This window comes from Perognathus longimembris, chromosome 23, assembly GCF_023159225.1.
Source record: "Perognathus longimembris pacificus isolate PPM17 chromosome 23, ASM2315922v1, whole genome shotgun sequence".
NCBI lineage: Eukaryota > Metazoa > Chordata > Mammalia > Rodentia > Heteromyidae > Perognathus > Perognathus longimembris.
Genome location: NC_063183.1, coordinates 23,200,578 through 23,227,601, shown reverse-complemented (window position 1 = coordinate 23,227,601; position 27,024 = coordinate 23,200,578). Strand labels below are relative to the sequence as shown.

At 38.9% G+C, this 27,024-nt stretch overlaps 1 protein-coding gene across 1 annotated transcript in view; it reads right to left on the bottom strand.

The window, feature by feature from the left end:
- The window catches only part of Adam10 (ADAM metallopeptidase domain 10), an 81,522-nt gene that overhangs the window by 51,290 nt on the left and 3,208 nt on the right, over positions 1-27,024 (bottom strand). The window contains exon 2 of the mRNA XM_048331694.1: positions 6,737-6,887. Within this exon, the coding sequence (XP_048187651.1) occupies positions 6,737-6,887 (151 nt within the window). The remainder of the gene's footprint in view (positions 1-6,736; positions 6,888-27,024) is intronic.

Below are 27,024 nucleotides of genomic sequence, written 5' to 3'. Positions count from 1 at the left end.
TGGCTTTCTTTTTATACTTCTATAATTCAAACCCCATTTCCTTTCAAGTTCCTTTTAAAATGTATTTGTTAGGATTTTAACTTCTATATGAAGACTCTAGCAAGAACAAAATATACCACGCCCTCGAACATCCACTACTGAGACAAAGAGGAGTGTGAATTGCACTTTACCAGCATATGCTATATCTGTTATGTGTATCTGACACATGTAGATACTAAACAAATATATTCTTCATATGAATTTTGATAGAACCTAATCTGCCAAGTGCGTATTTTTCAAATGTTTCATTTTAATCATCCATAGTAACAGTTGGATTTTGCCCAACCCAAATTTACTCGTTAGGTCTTTTTTATGAGCAAGCATCTCTTTGTGCTTCCTGGACCCCTACCTCTCTGTTTCTCAAAATCTGCTGGTTTGTCTACAGAGCTAAAGGTCTCTGGTATTCATACCATGACAAGACATAAAGTCCAAGACACTTCCAAACCAATCCGTCATGTTTGTAGAAGCAAGACTTAAAACAAGATTAAACTTGCATTTTACAAAAATCACATCAGCAAAATTCCTCATACATTCCTTAATACATTGGTATTATGAAAGCCTAAAATGCACGACAGTTAAACCAGAAATACATGATAGGAAGGTCAGGAATACATGACAATTAAGGCAGAATATAGCATGTCATTTACTACATAGTATTTAAGAAGAGTAAAGGGATACAGTACCTGGCACATCATGCCATTAGTTTGGTCATTTGTTTGTAGTGCCAATACCAGTATTTTAACTCAGGCCTTCACATTTGCTTGGCTGGAGGCTCTATCACTTGATCCAAACCTCCAGTCTGACTTTTTGTTGATTATTTTGGAGACAAGAGTCTCACAGACTTTTCTGCCCAAGCTATCTTTGAACCGTGATACTCCTGATCTCAGACTCCTGAGTAGCTAGAATTGTAGGTCTAAGCCACCAGTGTCTAGCCATCATATGCTTTTATATGAACATGAAGATCAAGAGGAAATGAATTTTGGGAAATTATCACCAAAGTCCTACATCTCATGATACGATAACTCTTAAGCTAGCAGCATAATTCAGTGGGTAGCATGCAGTGGTTTGATCCCCACCACTGGGGAAAAAGGGAGAGAGAAAAACCTGCTGAAGAAAAATTTAAGTTGAAAATCAGTTTCTTATATTTTAGTGTACTTTGTTATGCACAATATTAAAAGTGCCATAAGCAACTGATGCTTTATTTTTTTCTAATTAAATTCTATAGTTAGAGCAAGTCCTAAGCGAAAATTCTGGTTAAATACTTCCCTGCCAGCAGTTTATGTTCATAAATGTTATATTCCCTTTATATTTCTTCCTTCTCTCCTTCCTTCCTTCTTTTCTTTCTTCATTCACTCAACATGACCATCATCTATGTAAAAAAGGTAATAAGTAAGACTCAGGCTCTGCACCTGAATTTCCTAAGAGACAGAGGATACAGGCGTGTAATTGTTACAAGAAAATGTGATAATCTCTAACATACAATACAACATCACTAAGTAAGTAGTCCCATTTATCAGAATAAAGAATACCCAAATAAAGAATTTTAGAAATCTAGAGAACTGATCAGTGCAGGAGGAGGGTGGCAGTACAGAGGACTTAATCTGGGGCCTCATGCTTGGTAGGAAGTACTCTACCACTTAAGCCACCCTCTCAGCTTGGTTTTGATTTTTGAGATAGCGTATCTACATAGCCCAGGCTGGCCTTTAATATTTCATTTCTCACTCCTCAACCTCCAGAGTTGCTGGGATTGCAGGCATGGACCACCATACACTGGGAAAACAGATTCAAAATTTCTAAGTGAAAGTAAAAGATGCATTTTACCCTAATTTTAATGTATTTTGTTTTCAATTTCTCTCCTCAAAGCTGTATTACTAACTCAAATGGAACTTTTACTTCAACAAACTTTGAATTCACAGCCTTCCACAGAATTCTTGACACTTTAAGCTTAGAACCTATGCATTTTGTTAACATGATACTGAGATCTGAACTCATTCAGGACCACGTTCTTTTTTTTGTTTTGTTTTGTTTTTGCCAGTCCTGGGCCTTGGACTCAGGGCCTGAGCACTGTCCCTGGCCTCTTCTTGCTCAAGGCTAGCACTCTGCCACCTGAGCCACAGCGCCTCTTCTGGCCATTTTCAATACATGTGGTGCTGGGGAATCGAACCGAGAGCTTCATGTGTAGGAGGCAAGTGCTCTTGCCACTAGGCCATATTCCCAGCCCAGGACCACGTTCTTGCTATGCTAATGCTTAACCATTTGAGCCACACACCCCTTTTGCTCTAGGTTATTTTTCAAATGAACTTCTACATTTATGCCCAGGCTGGCCTGCACTGCAATACTTCTACTTATGTTTCCTATATAGCAGCAGCAATGACAGAGATGCACCACTACCCACTTTTATGGGAGAAATGGGGTCTCAAGGACCTCTGTCCAGACTAGTGTTAAATCTCAATCCTTCCAAATTCAGCCTCCCAAGTTACTAGGGTTATGACACAGCATGATCTTCTTCAAAGGTTAAAAAATAGATAAGAGGGGCTGGGGATATGGCCTAGTGGCAAGAGTGCCTGCCTCGGATACACGAGGCCCTAGGTTCGATTCCCCAGCACCACATATACAGAAAACGGCCAGAAGCGACGCTGTGGCTCAAGTGGCAGAGTGCTAGCCTTGAGCGGGAAGAAGCCAGGGACGGTACTCAGGCCCTGAGTCCAAGGCCCAGGACTGGCAAAAAAAAAAAAAATAGATAAGAAATTGAGCATAAAATAGTACATATTTTACAGGCCAAAGTCTTCCGTACACTATATTCATAGTAAATACAAACAAAAGTAAAAGATAATACGGAAAAATAAAATGCAAATTATTTAGAATAATCAATAATGTGTACATAAAACCCTATTAGGAATTACAATGTAATTAACTAGCATTTCTTATAGAGAAGATACCTAGTAGGAAACCTATAATTATACTACTCCAATCATTTTACTCCTCTATTACAAGAGAAGGAAGAAATAAAACTACCATATCATTACTTTTTTTTTTTTTTTTTTGCGGTCATGGGGCTTGAACTCAGGGCCTGGGGGCTATCCCTGAACTCTGCTCAAGGCTAGTGTTCTACCACTTTGAGCCACAGCTCGATTTCCAGTTTTTGAGTTGTTAGTTGGATACGTCTCACAGGGACTTTTCTGTCCAGGCTGGCTTCAAAGTACAATCCTCAGATCTCAGCGTCCTGAGTAGCTAGGATTATAGGTGTGAGCCACCAGTGCCTGGTACCATTACAATTTTATAACTGAATTATGTTAGAAGATAATTACAATGACTATGTTTTAGGGCAAATTCTGAGACAGTGTGAAGGTAGGAGTATAATTGAGCAAGTAAAACTTCTGAAATTTGATCAATTACAGAAGATATCTATTTAAAGTACTCTAAGATAATCATCTTAAGATCAATGTATTTGAGACTACTTTGCACCAGATTTCCTAGTTCCAGTCCTTTGCTCAGAGCCTTGGCCACAAGTTTGAACTCTTTTGAGAATCTCTAGCACCAAATCTCTAAAGCATCATATCATTATCTTTCTTCCATTCAATGACGTACTTATACACACCTCACTGCTCCTGTTAGATCTATGATTCCATCATCCACAGATAAACAAGGTAACTTTTAACCAGCAAATACTTTGGGGATGACAAAGTAACAGCACACTCACTCATGCTAGCTAGCTCATAATAGCTAGCACATAAATAGACACACACACACACACACACACACACACAGAGGAGCTAGAGATATGGCTTTATCATGTTATATGAAATATGTGAAGAAGCTAGTTTTTAAAAATCTAATAAGCAAAAGGAATGTGGTATTCAAATCAAAGGAAGATAAGATGTCAACTTATACTTTCAGCACTCAAACCATAATGGGAAATAATATTAATTGTATTTTGAGAGGTCACTAAAAACTTAGTTATTTCTTATTCCATGATATTAAGGAAGAATGGATATTTTTATTCTGAGGGGAAGTGCTGGGGTTGAACCAAGGTCCTCAGGCTTGCTAGGTAGATGATTTACCACTGAACTATATACCTCCAGTCCTTTTCTGCACTGGTTATTTTTTAAGATAAAGTATGGGTGTATGGGTGCATGTCTAGACTGAGATCCACCTATTATAGGTTTCCTCTTGTAGCTGGGATAGGTAAACACCATATCTAGCTTCCCTTCCATTAAAATGAAGTCTAAAAGACTCTTCTGTTTGGGCTAGCTTGGAACCACAATCCACCAGATCTCAGCCTCCCACACAGCTGGGATGGCAAGTGCATACCATCACACCCAGCTATTGATTAAAAGAGGTCTTGCATATGTCAAGGCTGGTCTTGAACCTTGATCTTCTGGATCTCAGCATCCCAAGCCACTAGGATTACAAGTATCAGCCACTGGTGCCCATTAGAATGGACACTTTTAAAATATCTAAAGGTAAAGGTCATAAAAATACATATGAACTTCTGTCACTACAATTTTTATCTTCCAATCAAAGTTGGATGTAATGTGGACAACATATTAAATTGTACATGAAAAAAAGTTTCATAGCATTTTAGATCACTTGATTTTTCATCCATTAAAGTCTTTCTTATGGACCTATGCCTTATGTACAATAGAATGAACAATATTCAATAGTAACCAGAGTGTTTGCCTATATAAAGAACAAAAAACACAGTCATCAAAAAACAGGTAAGAAAAAGAAGAGGGTACCAATCAAATGCCAATGGTAAGGAACTTAAAACTTCAGAGGAAGGGATGAAGTATCTAAGAAGCAGAAGTTAAGCTGTACATTAAAAGATGGTCCGAATTTAACATAAACGCCACACAGAACAACTGAGCATGTACAGCAAGCACTCAGGTGGATATTCTAAGTGAAAAGGAAACTTGAAGCTGGGAAATGGAATAAAGATAGTTTAGAATAATGGACTGTGATTGATTTGCAGAGAACTTCAAAGGCAAATTAGGAAATCTGGCTAACAGTCATTAGTGGAACACTTCAAAGCAATAAACATGAAAAAGGAAGAATTTAAGAGGTTGAAGGTCTATCTCAGTGGTACAGCATTTGCCACATATGCACAAGGCCCTAGATCCATCAGCAGGACACAGATAAGGAGGCAGGAAGGCAAGAAGGGAGTGAGGGAAGGAGGAAAGGAAGGAGGAAGGGAGGGGGAGACATGTATCTATGAAAAAATCTTGCTTATAGCTGTAAGCAGAATATCTTTTTTATTATAATTATTTTCTGTACCAGCACTGGGGCTTAAAATCTGGCTTTTCACTCTGACTCAGCATTTTTGCCCATGGCTGACACTCTACCATCTGAGCCACACCTTCACTTCTGGTGATTTGCTGGTTATTTATTTATTTTTATTTATTTTTTGCCAGTCCTGGAGCTTGGACTCAAGGCCTGAGTACTGTCCCTGGCTTCTTTTTGCTCAAGGCTAGCACTCTACCACTTGAGCCACAGCACCACTTCTGCCCATTTTCTGTATATGTGGTGCTGGGGAATCAAACCCAGGGCTTCATATATCCGAGTCAACCACTCTTGCCACTAGGCCATATCCCCAGCCCTCTTCTGGCCTTTTCTATATATACGGTACTGAGGAATCGAACCCGGGCTTTATGTATATTAGGCAAGCACTCTTGCCACTAGGCTATATTCCCAGCCCCTTTGCTGGTTAAGTTAATATGAGTATCTCTCAGATTTGTCTGTCCAGGTGTCTTCGAATTGCAATTCTCAGATCTCAGCTTTCTGATTAGCTAGGAGTATAGCCACTAGTGTCCAGCTCAGAATAGCTTTAATAATAAACCGACTGGAAGCTGAGATCTACTAGGAAATGAGTAAAATGGGTCTTGATCCAGGTTATACCAGGAGAATAAGAAAAAAAGGAATATATATCTAATAATTACAGCAGACAAGATGGAAGGTCTGGCAAAGATGACAAAGATTTCATATCTAAGTAGTCCTGCAAGAGACAGAAAGAAAATAAATGAGTTTTTGAGTTTACAAGGGCTGGTTCAAATCTGTGCTGTGTGTAAGTTATTTAACTTCCCCAAAGCCAATTTCCTCAACTATAAAGAGATAGCTACCTCCTCTGGATGTTCAGATTAATAAGAAAATATAAAGCATCGAGAACACAACAGGCACTCAAAAAGTGTGATTATTACCTCTCCCTTTTGGCTCTCCTTTCCTTAAGAATTCCCTTTCAGAATGCAACAGTACATCAGGTAATCTGTCTACTGAATTTTATTTAAGAAATGATAAAATTGAGTTCATGGAAAAACTTAGATGATTTACAATGGCAAACAACTAATTACTTTTTCTATTGCTATCAAAAGATAAAATTAACCATGAAACATATACCTGTGGTTTTTTTTTTATGAAGAGGGAAGATGTGTACACAGACTACTCCTTAAAGATATATATACACACACAAGTGTGTGTATATCTTCTGTAGACTAGCTAAAGATCTGATTCATAAATTCGAAGACATTTAAATTTAATTGCTTCCTTAAAAATATAAAGGGATAATCTATTTAAAATAAGACATTTTTAATGTATACATCAAAGTCCAATGGAAGCTGAATTTCCACTAAGTGAAAAAGTGAAAATTTATTTTAAAACAGACTGAGTAAAAGCAAAGTTTAGACATAACCACAAATTTACTCACCTTCCATGGGCATGGAAATCTAGGCGTAAAAACTGGTCCTCATGTGAGACTGCTCTTTTGGCACGCTGGTGTTTTTGGTGTAATGAGTCCACATTATAAGATAATCCTTCATAATGTCTAATGTATTTATTTAGAGGATTTCCATACTGACCTATGAAAATAGACAAAATCTGAATTAGTATCATCTTGAAGGTCTCCCTAGTTCTTCTATGATTAGGCAGCCACCTAGTAATATTATGAACCCTCCACTGTTTTTCACATATGTTTTTTAAAATTACTTCAATGGTAATTCCAATTGTATACAAAAGTTTATCCATTAGCTGTAGATTTGTCTTACATATCTTTTATTGGCTTGAGGAAGTTTGCTTTTATCATACGTTACTTATTTTAAAAGAGGATCTCATTCTTTACTGATAAAAAAAACTATCAGGAATAGATGCTCATTCTCCATTAGGAAAATCTTATTATTTTTTTCTTTTTGTTTTGTTAATATGGTGCCTTAAACTGTCAGATTTTTTATGTTAAACCAACCTTGCCTTCCTAAGTCTCACTTGGATTCAATTGTTGCTCCAATTTTATCTGAAATTTTTATCTGTTAATGATAGATACTGGCTTGTAATTTTCCGGTATTTTCTTTGTCAAGCTTAGTGCTCCACCATGATCAGCTAAATCTGAAACTTTATTAATTATAATAATTACAAGTAGAAAATTCCACATATGATCTCATGTAAGAGACCGTAGTCGAAATACAGATACTATAAATTTGTACAAAACATAGTCTTCAGACTATGCATACAAGGTACAAAGGAAGCAAAAAAGAATTTTGTGTTTAGAAATGTTTACACATATGTAAACATTCTAAGATTAAAATAAAAAAAAACACTTCTGGTTCCAAGCAATTTGGATAAGAGATACTCTATATAAGGATCTGACATTAGTATACTGCCAATTTTTCCCCTTGCCCTTTATAAATTTATATTTACATTTAAATTCTTATCTAAATAGAAAATTATCTCTTAAAGAGATTTAAATAAGAAAAAAGTATGCATTTATCTTTTCTAGTGATTATCTTCATGCCTTTGCATGGGAAATATCTTATATTTCCATCTGGTGTCATTTTCTTTCCACAGTGATGACTTTGTATCATATTTCTTCCACTGATAATAAATTTTTCCAGCCCTTTTGTGCTAGAAACTCGTCTTTGTTTTCAAAAGATATTCTCAATGGACATACAATTCAAGGTTGGCAGATTTGGAGTTTTGTCTTTTTCTTTCTTTAAAAACTTTTTGTTTCATTAAGTACGTTTAAAAATGGTGCTCTAGAGCTAAGCAGTGACTCAAGCCTGTAATCCTAGTTATTTGGGAGGTAGAGATCAAGGGACTGAGATTCAAGGGCAAGCAAGGCAAACTTTGTGAAGACTCCTATTTGGACTAATGACTAGGTACAGTGTCATGTGCCTGTCATCCCAATGATGCGGAGAAACATAAACAGGATTGAAGTTCAGGCAAGCTTGAGCTTATATAAAGAAAATAAGCAACGCAAAAAAGGATCAAAGTGGCTCAAGTGGTAGAGCACCTGCCTAGCAAGTGTCGTGCCCGGAGTTCAAACCCTGGCACTGTCAAAAAATAAAGAAAAAAAACAGATAAAAAAAGTTGCTCTACCATTTTCATTTGTATTCTTTCTAACAATAAATCATCTGCCCTCCTTATCTGTCTAAATATATGATGTCTTTTCCCACTCTGCCTTTAAGACTTTCCTTTTTACTAATGGCTTTAGGCAATTAATGAGATGCTTTGGTATAGTCCTCTTGATATTTCCTAAGCTTTAGTGTACTTACTTCCCAAAGCTGGAAAATTTTACTCATCCTTTCTTCAAAGGCTCCAAATAAACATATTACTCTACTGAAACTTTTCCCACTCTCCACTGATGGGCTTTTCACTTTTCTAAAAATTTCTTTTTTCTTTGCTTCATATTAGGTAACTTTCATCACTGTGTCTGCTATTCCCCTAATATTGCACAAGGTCTAATCTGTTAGATATGTATAAAAACATGTTTGAGGTTATATATATATGTGTGTGTATATATATACATACATATGTGTGTATATAGTAAGTGTATATATTCACCTACTATATATATTCACTATATAGTAAGTGAATTCAATACGTATATATGTATATGATATATATACAGTATATATAGCATATATATACACACATGTGTGTATATGTGTATGTGTGTGTGTGTATATATAGTGAATTCCAGATTTAAAAACAAAACTGGAGCCAGGCACCAGTGATTCATATCTGTAATCCTAAACTGAGATCTAAGGATCAAGATTTGAAGCCAACCCAAGCAGGAAAGTCCATAAGACCCTTACCTCCATTTAACCACCAAAAAGTGGAGCCGTGGCTCAAGTGGTAACACACACACACACACACACACACACACACACATACACCCTTGATGGCAAGCTGAAGTTTACAGATGAGATGCCAAAGCCCAGAGGAGTTGTGTTGTCTCCTGTCATAGTGGCTGGGCTGGTCTTTGGAACTTGGGACAGTGACAACACACCCGAGTGGTGGTCTCTTCTTTAACTGACTGGTTAACCCTGGGGTAAGAGCTTAAAACTCTGACCAAAGGCAGTATCTGTGTATGTTACCTATGTTTCCTTTAAAAAAAAAAATCTATTTTTTTCTTCAAATATACTCTGATAGCTCACTATCATGAAAATACTGTCTTGTTTCATTAAATAGTTAATTAGACAATTGTGTTAGCTTGTTATCACTATGACAAAGTACTGAGCAAAACAACTTTAGAGAGGAGGAAGTCATTCTGGATCAGTGTCACAGGTTTCCATCTATTATGGTGGGAAAGGCAGCTCACATCAGGGTGGACCGGAAGCAGAAAAAGAATGCCTACACTTGCAGGTTTCCTCCGCCTTCCTCTTTTATTCCATGTGGCCTCCAGCCTAGGGGATGGTACCCCCCACATTCAGGGTGATTCTTTCCTCTTTTGTTAATCTTCTTTGGAGATGCTCTCACAGACACATACAGAGGTGTGCTTTACTAATCTCCTAGGTGCTTCTCAATCCAATCAGATTTACAATCAGGATGACCCCATCATGGCAGACTGACACCAGCTCCTCTGAGCTAGGCTGTGTGGATGGTTTTCTTTGGTCCTAGATCATACACACACACACTGCCACTGCTGCCCCAGGGGCACACAAATTCTCGGACTTGTGGACATGAGTCCTCGTGTTTGAAAGTCACACCATGAATAAAATTACCAGGAAGCTCTAGACCAGCTGACTGCAGCAAGTCACCTACAGGCCTTGGTGTCTGTCCACTCCACCAGTATATTTTCTCTGTCTACTAATGACAGAACTTGAGAGAATGGTCCATTTGTCTAAATTTAAATTAAGGCTTAGCTCATCTGTGACAGGTGATGATGCTTCCCAATGCAATCAGGTTGAGAACTGTGATTAACTGTCTTAACAATAAGGCTTACGAATTGGATGGAACAAGAAGTAAAATTTATCAAGCACTTGCTATCTGGCAGGCTCTGTACTGCTCCACACTTTTTCATTTAATCTACCCAATAGACTTATAGTGTAAGAACTCCTTTCCAATTTTAAAGAAAAGTGAGGTTCCGGGGATATATAACAAGTCCAAGGTCAAAAAGCAAATAAGAGGCAATGGGAAGGGAGTTATTTTTGGTTTCAATGATTTTGAGACAATCTGTAATACTATTTGCCCTCATTATAAGCAGTAGTCACAAGTCATGTTTCTGATGGGACTACAAAAAAAAACTGAAAAGAAAAATATCAAAACACAGTACATGACACAAGCCTTCTGAAAATTGAATTGACATCTACCTTTAAGATTTACCTTTAAGCCATGTAATAAACTACTAAAAAAAGAATGTACTTTTTATAGACCAAAAAATACGTGTGTATACCTTTGATTTCCACAGCTAGTAATTGCGATTGGCATGATTTACTCCACAGGAGCCCTGGCCAATCTCCAACCCTTGCAATACTTACCTCAGTCAGACACCACAAAATTGCCTGTTCCCACATGCAGAGTCTAGACCTACTCAACTTAGAGTTGTTCCTATACTTCAGTAACCAGTCAAAAACTTGGAAAGTAGAGACAGAACACAGATCTTTTTCATTGAATCTACTGATATTCACCCATCTCTATTTAAACAAAGCTTAGCCTCTGACCCACTCACTTTTGTAACAGATTTCTCCTTGTTATATACATCTTCCTGATCTCCCCAGTGTTAAGCTGCCTTCCTACTCCAGTAAGGATCACCTACTCGAACTCTGTTCTTGTTATTTGCTAGACTTGCCCAATCCAGGTTCTAGCAATCTGTAGTTGCTCTAGCACTTACAATATCATCCTTTCTATCACATTAAACAAATCAAGAGAAATCATGAACTTGGCAAAGTACCACCAAACACACGTTGAAATCCAAGGTTATGTATTCCTTATAAATCAACATGCATTAGCCAGGCGCCTGTGACTCACATCTGTAATCCTAGCTACTTCAGAGGTTGAGATCTGAGGATCAGGCCAGCCTGAGCAGGAAAGTCTGTAGGATTCTTATCTCCAATTAGCCACCAGAAAACCAAAAGTGCTGCTGTGGCTCAAAGTGGTAGAGCACTAGCCATGAGAGAAAAAACTCAGAGACAGAACCCAGGTCCTGAGTTTAAGTTCCATAACTGACCAAAAAAAAAAAAAATCAATATGCACACCGTACTCTGAAAACTGACCCAGAAACCATGGTTTTTCCATAAACACTAAAGTACTTTCCAATGTGATTTTCTATCATCTATTATTTACACAGCAACTAGGGTAATGGAACCCTCTTCACTTGCATCTTCCTCAAGACTAGCTTGGTATCCCCAGAAACCAGCAGAGTACACAATAACTGCCCCTCAAAATATGTAAAAAGTACCACATTAATACCACCCTGTTGGTTTTTTTGTTTGTGGTACTGGAAATTGAACTCAGGACCTCACACATGGTAGACAAGTGTTCTACCACTAAGCTCCCTCCCAGCCCACTTCCATGCTGAACCTGAAAACAATTGGAGGGAAAGCTGTCATAAGTGCCTGAATTTCAGCAAGCAAACATGTCTGCTTACTTAGAATCCTAGTCGACAGAGATGATTCTGAGCAGAGGTATCTAGTTCATAATACTAGTTTACATGCCTGGGTCCTGGTTACAAATATGAGTCCGGAACTTTGAGTTAGGGAGATAAAACTCAAAAGGCTGAAATGTACCAAACACAGCTAGGTTTCAGAAGTATAGAAGCAGTTATAATAAATGACTGGCCTCCTTTGTACCTCCATGTCTGCACACCTACCATCTACTCTGCATACAGCAGCTACAGTAACTCTGTTGAAGAAAGTCCAATCATGCCATTCCTCTGACAAAAACCTTCCCAAGTTTCCTGATTCACATGAAATCCTAACTAGCTAACAAGGCCGAACCAATGACCCTTGTAAGAGGCTGCATTCCTCCACCTACCTCCCACATCTCTCTTACCTGGTCTTCCATCATTTTTCTCTTAACCTTTGCACTATAGCTACATAGGCTCCTTACTGTTCCTCTGCCTGGAACATCTTCCCCCAAAGCGCCAATGACTTCCACACTTCATTCAAGTATCCACTAGTTTCTCCAAAGCTTTCTCTGATCACACTATCCGCAAGTGCGCCTCTCCATCATTCTCATTCTAATACTATTTGCTTTTCTTCATGAGTTCTAACTAATACATATCTCCACCATCACTAACACTAGACAATCATTTCCAAATTCCCTGAGAACAAAGACTTTGCATTGTTCACTAATATGTGTCTTCAACACTTAGAACAGTCCAGTACAAAACAGGTGCTCAATAAATATTAATATAGATAATTTACTCAAAGTTTCACAGAAATTTTCACTTCCATCCATATTTTTAAAGAAAGCAGACTATAACTTGCTGATTAAGATAGCCTTAACTACATCCACCTAACAAGTATGAGGCGCTGAGTTCAAGCCCCCAGTAAGATCAAAGAGGGTGAGGAATGAGCATGAAAAACTGACCATTTGGCTGGGGATATAGCCTAGTGGCAAGAGTGCCTGCCTCGGATACACGAGGCCCTAGGTTCGATTCCCCAGCACCACATATACAGAAAACGGCCAGAAGCGGCGCTGTGGCTCAAGTGGCAGAGTGCTAGCCTTGAGCGGGAAGAAGCCAGGGACAGTGCTCAGGCCCTGAGTCCAAGGCCCAGGACTGGCCAAAAAAAAAAAAAAAAAGAAAAACTGACCATTTGAAAATATGTGATCCTATAATACTCATACATGAAGTATCAGACTTTCCAATAAGCCTGATATTTGTAAAATTCAAGTTCTTTTAAAAGGACTGGGGCTCTGACAATTATATACTACTACAGATGTGTTTTGCTCTTATTTTTGCTGTTATTTTTTAATGAGGTAAAATTCACATTACAAAAAGCCATCATATTAACCATATTCTAGAGTGTACAATTTTGTCTGCCACTGACTAGGTGAGGTCATGCTTTTGAATAGGATCACTGACTGCTGTGTTAAGGAGACCGAAGGGACAAAGTGGTGTGAACCACTCACACCTTTCACAGTAACCAGAGCCAAGGATATTGGCTCATATCAACAGGAAGTAGCAGTAGAGTAAAAATGGGCATACTGTGAAGGAGAGGCCAACAGGATTTGTTGTGCAAACTTTTATGTGCACAAGGTAAAGAGACGAATCAAAGATGACTCCAAGTTTTGGATCTGAGCAGTTCAAAACTGTAGCTTCCATTTACTGAGATGGAAAATACTAATAAGGTAGAGTTGGAGAAGAGGAAGAACAGACATTTGGTTTGGGGAATGTTAGGTTTGAGATGCCCATTAAACATTTAAGCAGAGATGTCCACAGGCAGTTGAGATACTGGAGTCTGGAAGTCAGGAATAATGTCTGGATTACACAAAAACATATGGATGTCATCACTAAATTAGGGGGTAATAAAAGTAATTACCAGTACAAACACAGAAACTACTTCTTCCAAATGTCTGCTGCCATTCTAATAAACATATGGTGTGTACTCCATAATAGATTATTTTTCTTCCTCTACCTTAAATCTTTTATATATATCAAACAGACTTGTCAAAAAAACAGCAACAAAAAACAAAAAACAGCATACAAGTCCAGGAGTGAAAAACAAAGCAATAAAGAGAAACTAGTGTCAGCTCTAACTACAGACCTGGAGCAAAATGTACACGAGGGAAGGTGACAAGAAGAACTGAGTGTGCCCATCATCCTGAACATGGAATTTGGGGGTACAATGCTTACCCAACAAGGACAAGGTCCTAGGCTCCATTCTCAGAACAATAACAAAAAGATAAGATGCCAACCTTGGGCTGGGAATAAGGCTTAGCGTAGAGTGCTTGCCTCGTATACATGAAACCCTGGGTTAGATTCCTCAGCACTATATATATATATATCCAGAGTGGCGCTATGGCTCAAGTGGAAGCGTGCTAGTCTTGAGCAAAAAGAAGCCAGGGACAGGGCTCAGGCCCTGAGTTCAAGCCCCAGGAATGGCAAAAATAATATAAAATGAAGAGATGTCAACCTTAAAACTCCTTTCATTCCTTCTGCTCCCATGAAAGCTCAACAACAGAGAAATAGGTATTTAACTAATAATGGTAAAAAAAAAAAAAAAAGTATAGAGTAAAATGTTCCAATCTGAAACCAGTTGAAGATGACAGCTTCCCATCAGGAAAGTTTCCAGACAATTTAAGTTTACCTATGTGTCAAGTAACTTTCACTTTGAACCATTGTTGATTTTTCTCCCTACTTTAATGTCTTGCTTAGCCTCAGTCTTAACATCTCTAGTAGAATAGACCAAAACCATATGACAATCTCAAGATCACATATGGTGCTACATAAAAGTTTCACTCTACAATTTATTATGCCAATATCATCTTTCTCTTTTGTTATTTTATTTTACCTGTACAGAAAAGCTTACCACTGACACTCAACTAAACAGAAATCTGAATTTTCCCACTTTTAAAGCAAAAAATAAGCCAGGTGTGATAGTGCACACCTGTAATTCCAGCACTCAAGGGGCTGAGGCAGAAGGATCATTAGTTAGAGTCCAGCCTGGGCTACATAATAAGACCTAGAAAAAAGCAAAAAGTAGCCAGGGATAAAGGTACATGCCTGAGATCCTAGCACTTAGAAGGCACAAAGATAGAACGACAGAAAGTTTGAGGCTATATAAGAAGACTATCTCAAAAAAAAGTAATAGTAATAATAATAATTTTGTTTTATACAACAATGTCCTTCCTTATTCTTGGGAGTTAGAAACTATTTTCAGGGTACAACTTACTAACAAATAGGTCAGGAAATATATAAACTAGAGTGTATATCCTAGAGTAGTAAAAATAATTGGTAATTTATGTAAAAACATATACAAATGCTAACTGTACTATTTTATATTTCTAATCATCTAAACAGAATAAAAATTGTCAAGATAAAAATTTAAGAGAAAGTGAAGAATATCAAGCAAATGCTTATTTGTAAAACTGGTAGAAGAAAAACTAATTGGATCAATACAATGGAGAAATCAGGTCACCTTAATTTAAAAACAAAAAGTTTTTAACCTGGGGAAAAGCCAGGCACACATTTGTAACCCTAACACTTAGGAGATTGAGGCAGGAAAGTCATAAGTACAAGCCTAAGCTACATAGTGAGACTTTGTCTTTAAAAAAAAGAAAGAAAGAAAGAAAGAAAGAAAAAGCACTTGATAGTGGGGCTGTGGGTGTACAATTCTCTGACATGTGTTATGCCCTATGTTTAAACCCTAGCACCACATATATGCATACACAGACACATATATGCACACAAATTTACACGCATATATGTATCTATGTATAAATATATCTGTGTAGACATTTTGCATTTACATAAACATCTGTGTATTTGTACTTACACATATGTTTGGATTGACATATGTATGTAAATGTATGTGTATGCATATGTGTATATGTAAATCTATGTGTATGTGTATACATGCACATGTGTGTACATGTGCTTAAATCTATCGATGGATGGACATCAAATGCCCTAAGAACAGTGCCTGGCATAGTATAAATACCCCATGCTAACAACAATTATTTTCAATATCCCAACAAGAGGCAGCATCTTACTTCCCTGGAACTTTTCTAGTAAGTAAAAGTTTTCTTCCCATCCCTTCATTCTAAAACTTAGAATCATCTGCTCCAATCTAAGTCAGATACCATAGGGTGACAAGAATGGGACTTTCATCAACATCAGGGGAAAAGAACAGCGTAGCCCTCTGATGGTGGGTCAATATGATGATAGGATATGAGTGTTAACAAATAAACAGTTTCTTCCTAGCTATATTCAAAAATAAGTTGATTCCAGTCTTAAGAATGGCAGAAGAAAATCTGCAAGAATGTTTTGGGCCTTACAAATCTTCCCATTTACAGAAAAACTCAATTAAAATAAATGAAAGGATATGTAAAGAATAAGCTAAGGCTGGCACATTTCCATTCCTCAAAAAACTTACTTGCAGCCAGGTGCTGGTGGCTCACACCTGTAATCCTAAATATCCAGGAGGCTGAGATCTGAGGATCACAGTTGAAAGCCAACTTGGACAGGAAAGTCCACAAGACTCTTATGTGCAATTAACCACCAGAAAACTGGAAGTGGCACTGTGGCTCAAGGTAGGGCTCTAGCCTTGAGCTGAAGAGCTTAGGGACAGTGTCCAGGCCCAGAGTTCAAGCCCCACGACCAACAAAAAAAAACCTTACTTGTGCTCATTTCCAACAGATTTTTCACTTATATAGTTTCAATATTGGTTACCAGGAGCATAAAAGTTTATTTCCTTTCTATTTAAATCATCAACTGCACCTCAAATGTCATACTAGTGAAGAAGGCTTATGTTTGACAGTCATTCTTACTCTGATCTCAAAACTCTAAGTACCGGGCTGGGGATTGGCCTAGTGGCAAGAGTGCTTGACTTGTATACATGAGGCCCTGGGTTCAATTCCCCAGCACCACATATACAGAAAATGGCCAGAAGTGGCGCTGTGGCCCAAGTGGCAGAGTGCTAGCCTTGAGCAAAAAGAAGCCAGGGACAGTGCTCAGGCCCTGAGTCCAAGCCCACGGACTGGCCAAAAAAAAAAAAAGCTCTAAGTACCACCCACAAAAACTTGCCTGTACATCAACAGTAGCCATCCAGGAACCATTAGGTCTATATTCAACAGTACTTAAGTGTCTTCAATGCACTCAGATAAGCAATTTCCACAACATGACTTCAAACAAGCCAGTATCCTTTTCTTCACTGGAAAACCAGTCAAACCATTTCTAGAAGCCACTATCTCCACCTCCCAGTTACAAGTGAAAGTTCAAGATAGGAGGGTGTGCCAAGATTAAAAGCACATTCCAACACACCCACATTTCAAATAAGCTAGGCTCTAAGAAACAAAAATAATAAGGTCACTGGCTCAGAAATGAAACTAAGTAGCTCTTTCATACATTACAAACCAAATCTATCATTTAGAACACAAAACGAATGATTTAATTCTACTGGATGTATTAAATTTCTACCACTCATAAAACACAATATAAAAACTCCAAAGATGGAACCGTGTACATATTTTAGCTTTTATTTCTAGCTGATCTGACGCTCCTTTAAGACAATTTCAAATAAACACAGACACAAATACGGGTGTGAGCCACATAAGGGAATATAACTTTCAACTGCCTACATTACTCTCTCGCTTGCACACCAAAGAGGGGATAAAGAAAGAGTATTGGAGGGATTGAAATTGATCGAAGTATATTATATGCATGTATGGAAATATCAAATGAAACTCCTTTGTACAATTATTGTACACTAATAAAAAGGCAAAATAATTTTTAAAAGATTAAAGTGAAGAAAAAAAGGCTCTAGTCACCACTCCACTGTTATCTACCCTTACACTTACTTACACACACACACACATACAGTCTCTTGGTTGAGAATCATTACACTACCACCTGCTGCTCTATACCCCCACCTACTACATGGTCTACTCTTCCAAGGGACCCTGGAATTAACAAGAGATTCCTGTTATCATTTGGGTAAAAGAATATTTTAGAGGTAACAGAATAATTAGTTTACACCTTAAAACATGAAAGTTCTGGTTTCAGAAGCAATTGATAAGCATAAAGGATTGCCAGACTCCAAAACTGGCAATGAAACTATCCTCTCAACTCTGCTAGATAATAAACACCTCACTTTTATTATTACACATTACAGATTCTGATGACAATACACTGGACTGATGGGGAGAGTCACTTTCTGATTACAAGAACATTTTTTTTTTTATAAGCCAGGCACTGGTGGGCTTATACCTGTAATCCTAGCTACTAGGGAGGCTGAGATCTGAGGATCTCAGTACAAAGCCAGCCCAAGCAGTAAAGTCCATGAGACTTTTATCTCAAATAAACTACTCAAAAAAAGCCACAAGTAGCACTCTGGCTCAAGTGGTAGAGGGCAAGCCTTGAGCACAAACAGGCTCAAAGACAGCACCCAGGCCCTGAGTTCAAGCTCCAGGATGGGCAAAAAAAAAAAAAGGGCTGGGGATATGGCCTAGTGGCAAAAGTGCCTGCTACATATACATGAAGCCCCTGGGCTCATTTCCCCAGCACCACATATACAGAAAATGGCCAGAAGTGGAGCTGTGGCTCAAGTGGTAGAGTGTTAGCCTTGAGCAAAAAAAGCCAGGGACAGTGCTCAGGCCCTGAGTCCAAGCCCCATGACTGGCCAAAAAATGATGATGATGAAGAAGAAGAAGAAGAAGAAGAAGAAGAAGAAGAAGAAGAAGAAGAAGAAGAAGAAGAAGACGACGACGACTAATTTTAACAAAAATTAAGATGACTTTTAGTTTCATAAATGAAGTTGCTTACATACACAGTGATGGCCAGTACTACTTCAACAGAATACAAGCTCTATGAATGTATACGAGGTAAGCACTCTTGACACTAGGCCATATCCCCAGCCCCTAAGCTCTATGAATGAAAATGGATATGCAACATGTATTCAGATGTCCAGTCCACTAATACCAAGAAATGTACTTAGCAACCCTGTGGATTTAAATAAAGCCATATACAAGCTAGGCACTGTGCTAAACATAGTCACTTCCTTATCAAACTCCCATTCTAGTAAAGATACCATCAGAAATCAATGAGATCTATCACAGAAAAAAAAAATACAGCAAAAATAAGATTAACATGGCTTAATTTTATTTTACTTATAAATACTGTATCTAAGCTGGGCATCAGTGGTTCACACCTGTAATCCTAGCTACTCAGAAGGCTGAGATCTGAGGATCAGAGCATGAAACCAGCCAGAGCATGACAGTCTATGAGACACTTATCTCCAAGTAACCACACACAGAGCCGGAAGTGAAGGTGTGGCTCAAGTGTTAGAGTGCTAGCTGTAAACAAAAAAGCTCAGGCTAGGACCAGGTGTCTGTGGCTCATGCTAATCCTAGCTACTCAGGAAGCTGAGATCAAAGGATATGAGGTCAATGCTAACTGGGGAGGAAAGTCCCTATGACTCTTATCTCCAATTACCATCAGAAAACTGGAAATGGCATTGTGACTCAAAGTGGTAGAGAGCTAGCCTTGAGTGGAAAAAGCTCAGGCATAGTACCCAGGCCCTGAGTTCAAACCCCAGGACTGGCAAAAAACAAAAACAAAAACCTGTGTCTACTTTGCGCGCACATTTTAATATTTTTTGAGGACACAAAAATATACAAATAGTATGATGTAAATTCATGGTAGGCATTTGAAAAGACTAAATGACTAATATTAAAAAGGGGTAAAAGTCAGATACAATAGTGCATGCCTCTAATTCTAGCACTCAGGAGGTGAGGCAAAAGAAATGCAAGTTTGAAGCTAGCTTGGATTACAGAAAAATCATGATGCAAAAAAGGAAAAGGATAAAACTATGCTGGAAAAGGAATTACTGGCTCTCTTAAATTCCATTTTCTGATACTTAATAATGATATTCTAGTATTTCAACTACTAAAAATGGAATTTATCTGTTTTGTAATGGAGAAGGTCTATATAAAGAAAATGTGCACATATAAGCAATGGAGTATTATTCTGCCATAAAGAAGACTGAAATATCATTTTTCAGGAAAATAGATACAACTAGAGATCAACATGTAAAGCAAAAATAAGACAGACTGAGAGAGAAAATAGTTGCATTCTCTCACATTCAGCATCTAGACCTTAAAAAAATGAGTAATAGAAGTGTAAAAATACAAGAATTATTTGGAGGTAGAAACCAGTAGACAGTAAAAGGAGAAGGCAAAGGGGGAGGGATGAACATGATTGAAAGAAAATATAGCACATGGGAAAGGTAATAATGGGAACTGTGTTTCCCAGATAACTAGCCACAAATTATTGAAGAGTTGTGCAGAATATTCAAGAGTTTCCAAGTATGAGCATGCAGGTCAGATAAAATCCAAGCTTTGACGTCCATGTCAACTCACAACTTGTTAGCTACACTCAAAATCTTAAGATATCTTCAACTTCAAAGACTACCATCTTCAAAGTTTTATGAAACTACACCCTCTCCAATGTAAAGCCTCTAAGATCTAAATTCAACACAGTGAGCCCTCAATAAATTTTGTAAGCTTCACATTAAACATTTGCCAAGTTTTACAAATTTTCCTTCCATGCCATTTCTTTTTCTATATTTACTTCTACAATAACTACTCTTAAGACTCAATCACCCAATTCACTAATTGGCTAATTTATCCTTTATTGCACCATATCTCAAACCCTCAATATGGAGACCAACCAACATTCTGTAATATTCTACTACATAGTTATCATGGCCTAGAAACAGATCTTGAAATCCTGGTTACCATGACTGTTAGTACTGCTGCTGATTTCCTGTCATAGCCTAAACATGCCAGGCAAGGAATCTACAAGCACTTTACTATATTGTCTCTTTTATCTAAGTTCTTCCTCAACTGCCTAATGTCCCCACAGCTTAGTAAAACTTTGTTTCACCTGCAACTACAATACAGAACTGGAACTATATACATATACTTTAAAAAATTATTTTTGCCAGTCTTGGGGCCTCAAACTCAGGCCTAAGCACTGTCTTTGAGCTTCTTTTTGCACAAGGCAAGTGTTCTACCACTTGAGCCACAGCCCCACTTCCAGCTTTTTGAGTAGTTTTTTGGAGATAAGCGTCTCATGGACTTTCCTGCTCGGGCTGGCTTCCAACCATGATCCTCAGATCTAAGGCTCCTAAATAGCTAGGATTAACAGGTGTGAGCCACCAGCACCCGCCTTGGAAGTATATATTGTATATCTTGGCATTTCATTTACTCTGATAAATTCAAGTAGGATTTTTTTTTTAAACTTTTCTTCTCACTCCACACTGTGGCTTCCTGACTCAGCCAGTCAGATCCACAGTAATCTCTGGTGTCTGACTGGACAGCTTATGTAGTTTACTTGGAACTGTCATAACCTCAGGCGCAGTTCAGCCAGTAGCAAAAGAAGAGTACGTCCTCTGAGGCTGTTCTTAGCCTTCTTGTATGTGCAACCTACTTGAGTCAGGCATAGGTTCATGGGTGTGAAGGTAATGCCTTTACAGAGGAAGAGAGCAATGTGGCTGCCCTGGAGGAAAGCTACCTGGTAGCATTAGTAAGTACTTTTTGACGTAGTTCACCCAGCAGCAAAAGAAGAGTACATCCTCTGAGGCTGTTCTTAGCCTTCTTGTATGTGCAACCTACTTGAGTCAGGCATAGCTTCATGGGTGTGAAGGTGGGCTGGGGATATGGCCTAGTGGCAAGAGTGCTTGCCTCGTGTACATGAGGCCCTGGGTTCAATTCCCCAGCACCACATATACAGAAAACGGCCAGAAGTGGCACTGTGGCTCAAGTGGCAGAGTGCTAGCCTTGAGCAAAAAGAAGCCAGGGACAGTGCTCAGGCCCTGAGTCCAAGCCCCAGGACTGGCCAAAAAAAAAAAAAATGGGTGTGAAGGTAATACCTTTACGGAGGAGAGCAATGTGGCTGCCCTGGAGGAAAGCTACCTGGTAGCATTAGTAAGTACTTTTCCACTATCCTTAACATTGCTTTCTCTGCCCTAGGGTAAAATTGACAGCTAAACTAGTTAGAATTACCACTGCTAACCAGTTTTCTCTATTGCTATGCTTTGAATCTTAAATTTAATTCTACTTCCACCTCCAAGATGGGCTGAAACACTTCTTCCAGTAAAATTATTGGCTTTTTCCTGACTAGGGGAAAAAAAAAAAAGAATTACCACTGCTAGATGTTATTTCAGAAGTAGACTTTGCAGAGTTGCTTAGAAGAATCGTTTTCAGCCATTAAATAAATCTATTCCTCTTAAAATTAAGACAAACAAAAACAACAACACCAGGCTCTTTATCAAGTTGGTCATATGGCTGCCCATGTGAACATTCCAACAATTTGAAAATTCTACCACTGAACCACCCATGCACAGATCATTCCAACAATTTGAAAGGTCTGCCTCAGTGATTTTGAGCTTAAGGCTCAGATTTAAAACCACAATGTTACTATGTCCACAGTCTTTCCTATTTACAATTTATCTATCCCAATTAGTGTTCACATAGGTTTCTCACTGAAACTTTGTGTTAGCAACTATGCCAATAACTGCTGTTGCCTTGCTCCAACACTCTCCACACACACAAACTACACTGTTGGTACTTCACAGAGACCAAGTTTTTTGGGGGTTTTTTTGTTTTGTTTTTTTTGCCAGTCCTGGGCCTTGGACTCAGGGCCTGAGCACTGTCCCTGGCTTCCTTTTGCTCAAGGCTAGCACTCTGTCACTTGAGCCACAGCGCCACTTCTGGCCGTTTTCCATATATGTGGTACTGGGGAATTGAACCCAGGGCTTCATGTATACGAGGCAGGCTCTCTTGCCACTAGGCCATATTCCCAGCCCGAGACCAAGTTTTAAATGAGGCCATTCCAAAAATATATCCCTTCATAGAGGTACTTGTCTGTAATCCCAGCTACTTGGAAGGCTGAGACAGGATGATCACTCAAACCCACAAGTTAGAGACCTGCCCAGGCAACACAGTAAGACTTAAAAAAAAAAGTAACTGTTTTCTAACCATTATAATGTAATATAATTAAAAGACAAAGGCTGGGCTGGGAATATGGCCTAGTGGCCAGAGAGCTTGCCTGGTATACATGAAGCCCTGGGTTCAATTCCCCAGTACCACATATATGGAAAATGGCCAGAAGTGGCGCTGTGGCTCAAGTGGCAGAGTGCTAGCCTTGAGCAAAAGGAAGCCAGGGACAATGCTCAGGCCCTGAGTCCAAGGCCCAGGACAGGGGAAAAAAAAAAAAAAAGACAAAGGCTGAGGGGTATAGCTTAGTGGTAGAACATAGGGTCCTAGACCATCACCAAAAAACAAGCTGAGGCTGAGAACATGGCCTAGTGGTAAAAGTGCTCACCTTGTATACATGAAGCCCTGGGTTCGATTCCTCAGTACCATATATATAGAAAAAGCCAGAAGTGGCACTGTGGCTCAAGTGGTAGGTAGACTGCTAGCCTTGAGCAAAAAGAAGCCAGGGACAGTGCTCAGGCCCTGAGTTCAAGCCCCAGGACAGGCAAAAAAAAAAAAAAAAAGGAAAAAGGAGGGGATATATAGGGGGGGGGAGAGTTAAGGGGGGGAGTTAAACAAACAAAAAAGACAATAAATCTAACTTTAATACAGTTTTTAAAAAAAACTGGAACACGGGCTGGGAATGTGGCCTAGTGGCAAGAGCGCTTGCCTCATATACATGAAACCCTGGGTTTGATTCCCCAAACACCACATATGTAGAAAACAGCCAGAAGTGGCGCTGTGGCTCAAGTGGCAGAGTTCTAGCCTTGAGCAAAATAGAAGCCAGGGACAGTGCTCCAGGCCCTGAGTTCAAGGCCCAGGACTGGCCAAAAAACAAAAACAAACAAACAAAAAGACTGGAACACACAGCTACTGTAACAGTCACTTCTTACAAACTAAAAATAAAACAAGCACAGAACCTGGAGTGTTTGCCATCTACCTTTTACTGAGTTTCCTAAAGTACAGGAAAAAACAAAATTAACCAGGTACTGGTAGCTCACACCTGTAATCCTAGCTACTCAGGAGGCTGAGATCTGAGGATCGAGTTTCAAAGCCAGACCAGGGAAGGAAAGTCCATGAGACTCTTATCTCCAATAACCACCAGAAAACCAGAGGTGGTGCTGTGGCTCAAGTGGTAGAGTGCTAGCCTTGAGCTGAAGAGCTCAGGGACAGCGCCCAAGCCCAGAGTTCAAGCTCAATGACCATCCAAAAAAACAAACAAAAAAAAACTTTTTCTTAATTTACAGCTTACATTCCTACAGTTAGTATTACAATTGGACATTTTAGGGTACGTTAAGTATCAATAATGTACTGCATTAGTTTAAAACCAGAGTATTCATGACTCAGCTCTAAGACATGGCCTTATCTGTTATATCTTCAAAGTTATTTATCAGTTTTCACTCTTTACCCTGCCCCACTCTAACCAGCAAGCACATGAGCACAGCTTCACCCTAGTTGTTCAGGGTGCCTAAAACATCTTCAACAATGAACTCTACAAAGATAAAACACAGACATTAAAAAAAAAAACAAAACTACCTAGACTTCCACTTTCCCTAAGGAAGAGTTAGCACTTAATTATTTCTACTTCATGTGCAAGCATGGCAAGTATGATTATTTAGCAACCTCTGGGGGGGGGGGGGGAATTAGAAACTAACTAGAAGGTAGCATCCTTAAGTTTTTTAAGAGACTCAAGGCACTTAACCAAAAAGTTGACATACTGTTAAAATTAGATACCAAACTCAAAAGCATAATTAGAAAAAAATTAGAGAAATGATAAATTGCTATGCCATTTCAATACTTCCTAGAAAAATTAAAAACAGAAATAATACAGTTCCCAAACTAAGTTTTCCTCAATGTAAACCTCAACATTTAAGCAAAGACTAAATTCAATTTGCTTCCAGATGACAGCAAACAATACATTTTTAGGAAAACTTCTATCTAAAATAGTCAAAATTTTAAGTCTGTTCTCAGAGACTTATTATATAGGAATTTTCAAATGATAGAAAAATGTACCTCTTAAATATATTGCTCTATTTCATTTCCTTCAATTCAAAAGCAAAGTTTCTGTTTATATCCCAAAAGAGAAAGGGCTAAATTAGTTTTTACTCTATGGCCCTCAACTAATTTTTCCTGTGGTTCTGATCCCAATAAAAGAGAAATGGTCTCTTTTTTGTTCACTGAGATAAACAGATGTGGTGAAATCATAACCCATCAATTTTTCTTAAAAACTTTCAAACTAGCCAGGCATTGGTGGCTTACACCTATAGTCCTAGCTACTCAGGAGGCTGATATCTGAGGATCATAGTTCAAAGCTAGCCCGGACAGAAAAGTTCCCATGAGACTCTTACCTCCATTTAACCACTCAAAAGCCACAAGTGGTGCTGTCTTCTCAAAGTGATAAAACACTAGCCTTGAGTTAAAGAACTCAGAGATAGAACCCAGGACCTGAGCTCCAGCCCTACCACCAACAGTCTACAAACTGTTTTCCATAGGCTAAGAATACCTTACCCCAAACATGAGACACTAGAAATATTTCAGATTGTGGAATATTTGCATAGACTCTACTAGGTGAGCATCCCATCTCTGAAAACCTAAAATCTGAACTGTTCCTATTTCCAGATTAGGGGAAATTCAACTTGCAAAAACAAGGTGTGTGTGTGGGTGTGTGCACGTACGTGTGCGTGCGAGCATGTGTGTGTGTGTAACAGACTGGGAGTGAAGCCCACTCAGTAAAATACTTGCCTAGCATGTGTGAAAGCCTTATCACACACACACACACACACACACACAAATCAAGAAAGAAAAAGAACACAGGTGTGAGTGAGCAATACATAAAAATCACAAACATTACATTAGGTACCAGTAATACTAGATACTCAGGAGGCTGATATCAGAGGATTGAGGTTTAAAGCCAGCCCAGCACAGCCAGGAAAATCCATGAGACTCTGCTCTCCAATTAACCACCAAAAGGCTGGAAATGGAGCTGTAGAGCTCAACTGGTAACAGCACCAGCCTTGAACGGAAAAAGCTAAGGGAGAGCACCCAGGTCCTGACTTTAAAAGAAAAAAAAAATGAGGGCTGGGAATATGGCCTAGTGGCAAAGTGCTCACCCTCGTATACATGAAGCCCTAGGTTCGATTCCTCAGCACGACATATATAGAAAAGGCCAAAAGTGGTGCTGTGGCTTAAGTTGGCAGAGTGCTAGCCTTGAGCAAAAAGAAGCCAGGGACAGTGCTCAAGCCCTGAGTTCAAGCCCCAGGACTGGCAAAAAAAAAAAAATCACAGGCTTTGGGAACCCTCTGGCATGGTTTGAACTTCTATTTCACCACTCAGCAGTAGATGATGCTGGAATAATGATCTCTTCAATCCTCCATTTGCTCAACTGTAAAGTACTGTCCTGTATCTTAAGTGTTGAAACTCTCAGAATAGCTTCAGTTGTACAACAGGCATCAGAGAAATGTCCTTTACACACATATCCCATACACTTTAACCTTAGGATCTAGGAAACCTTCAGTGATATCAACACCCTTGAAGATCTGAGACTAGTTACTAAAAGCACATCTGAAATAAGCAGTGCCTGCCATGCTCATGTTCCTCAACCCCTGCAACAGAGGTCCCATACATATACAGAGAAGATATTGTTCCTGGAGGGGAGAGCTAGAAATGGGCCTTGTGAAGGTGACAGAACTTTCACTGAACTTTTGAACTCTAAAGAGACAGACCCAGAGCTCCTTACAAAGACTTCTTTCCTTAGTCTCGGAGACACTAACTTGCTATTAGACATTAAGGGGGGGGGGGGGGAGTTTTAAGCTTAAACTTTAATAATTTCAATTCATTTGGCCAAACTTCCAGAACGTTTATTTCTATAGTGTATGGTACAAGGCAGAGCACTTATACCACATTTCTTTTTTTTTCACCAGTCCTGGGGCTTGAACTTAGGTCCTGGGCACTGTCCCTGAACTTTTTCACTCCTAGCACTCTACCACTTGAGCCATAATGCCACTTCTGGCTTTTTCTGTGTATATGGTACTGAGGAATCGAAACCAGGGCTTCATACATGCTGGACAAGTGCTCAACCAC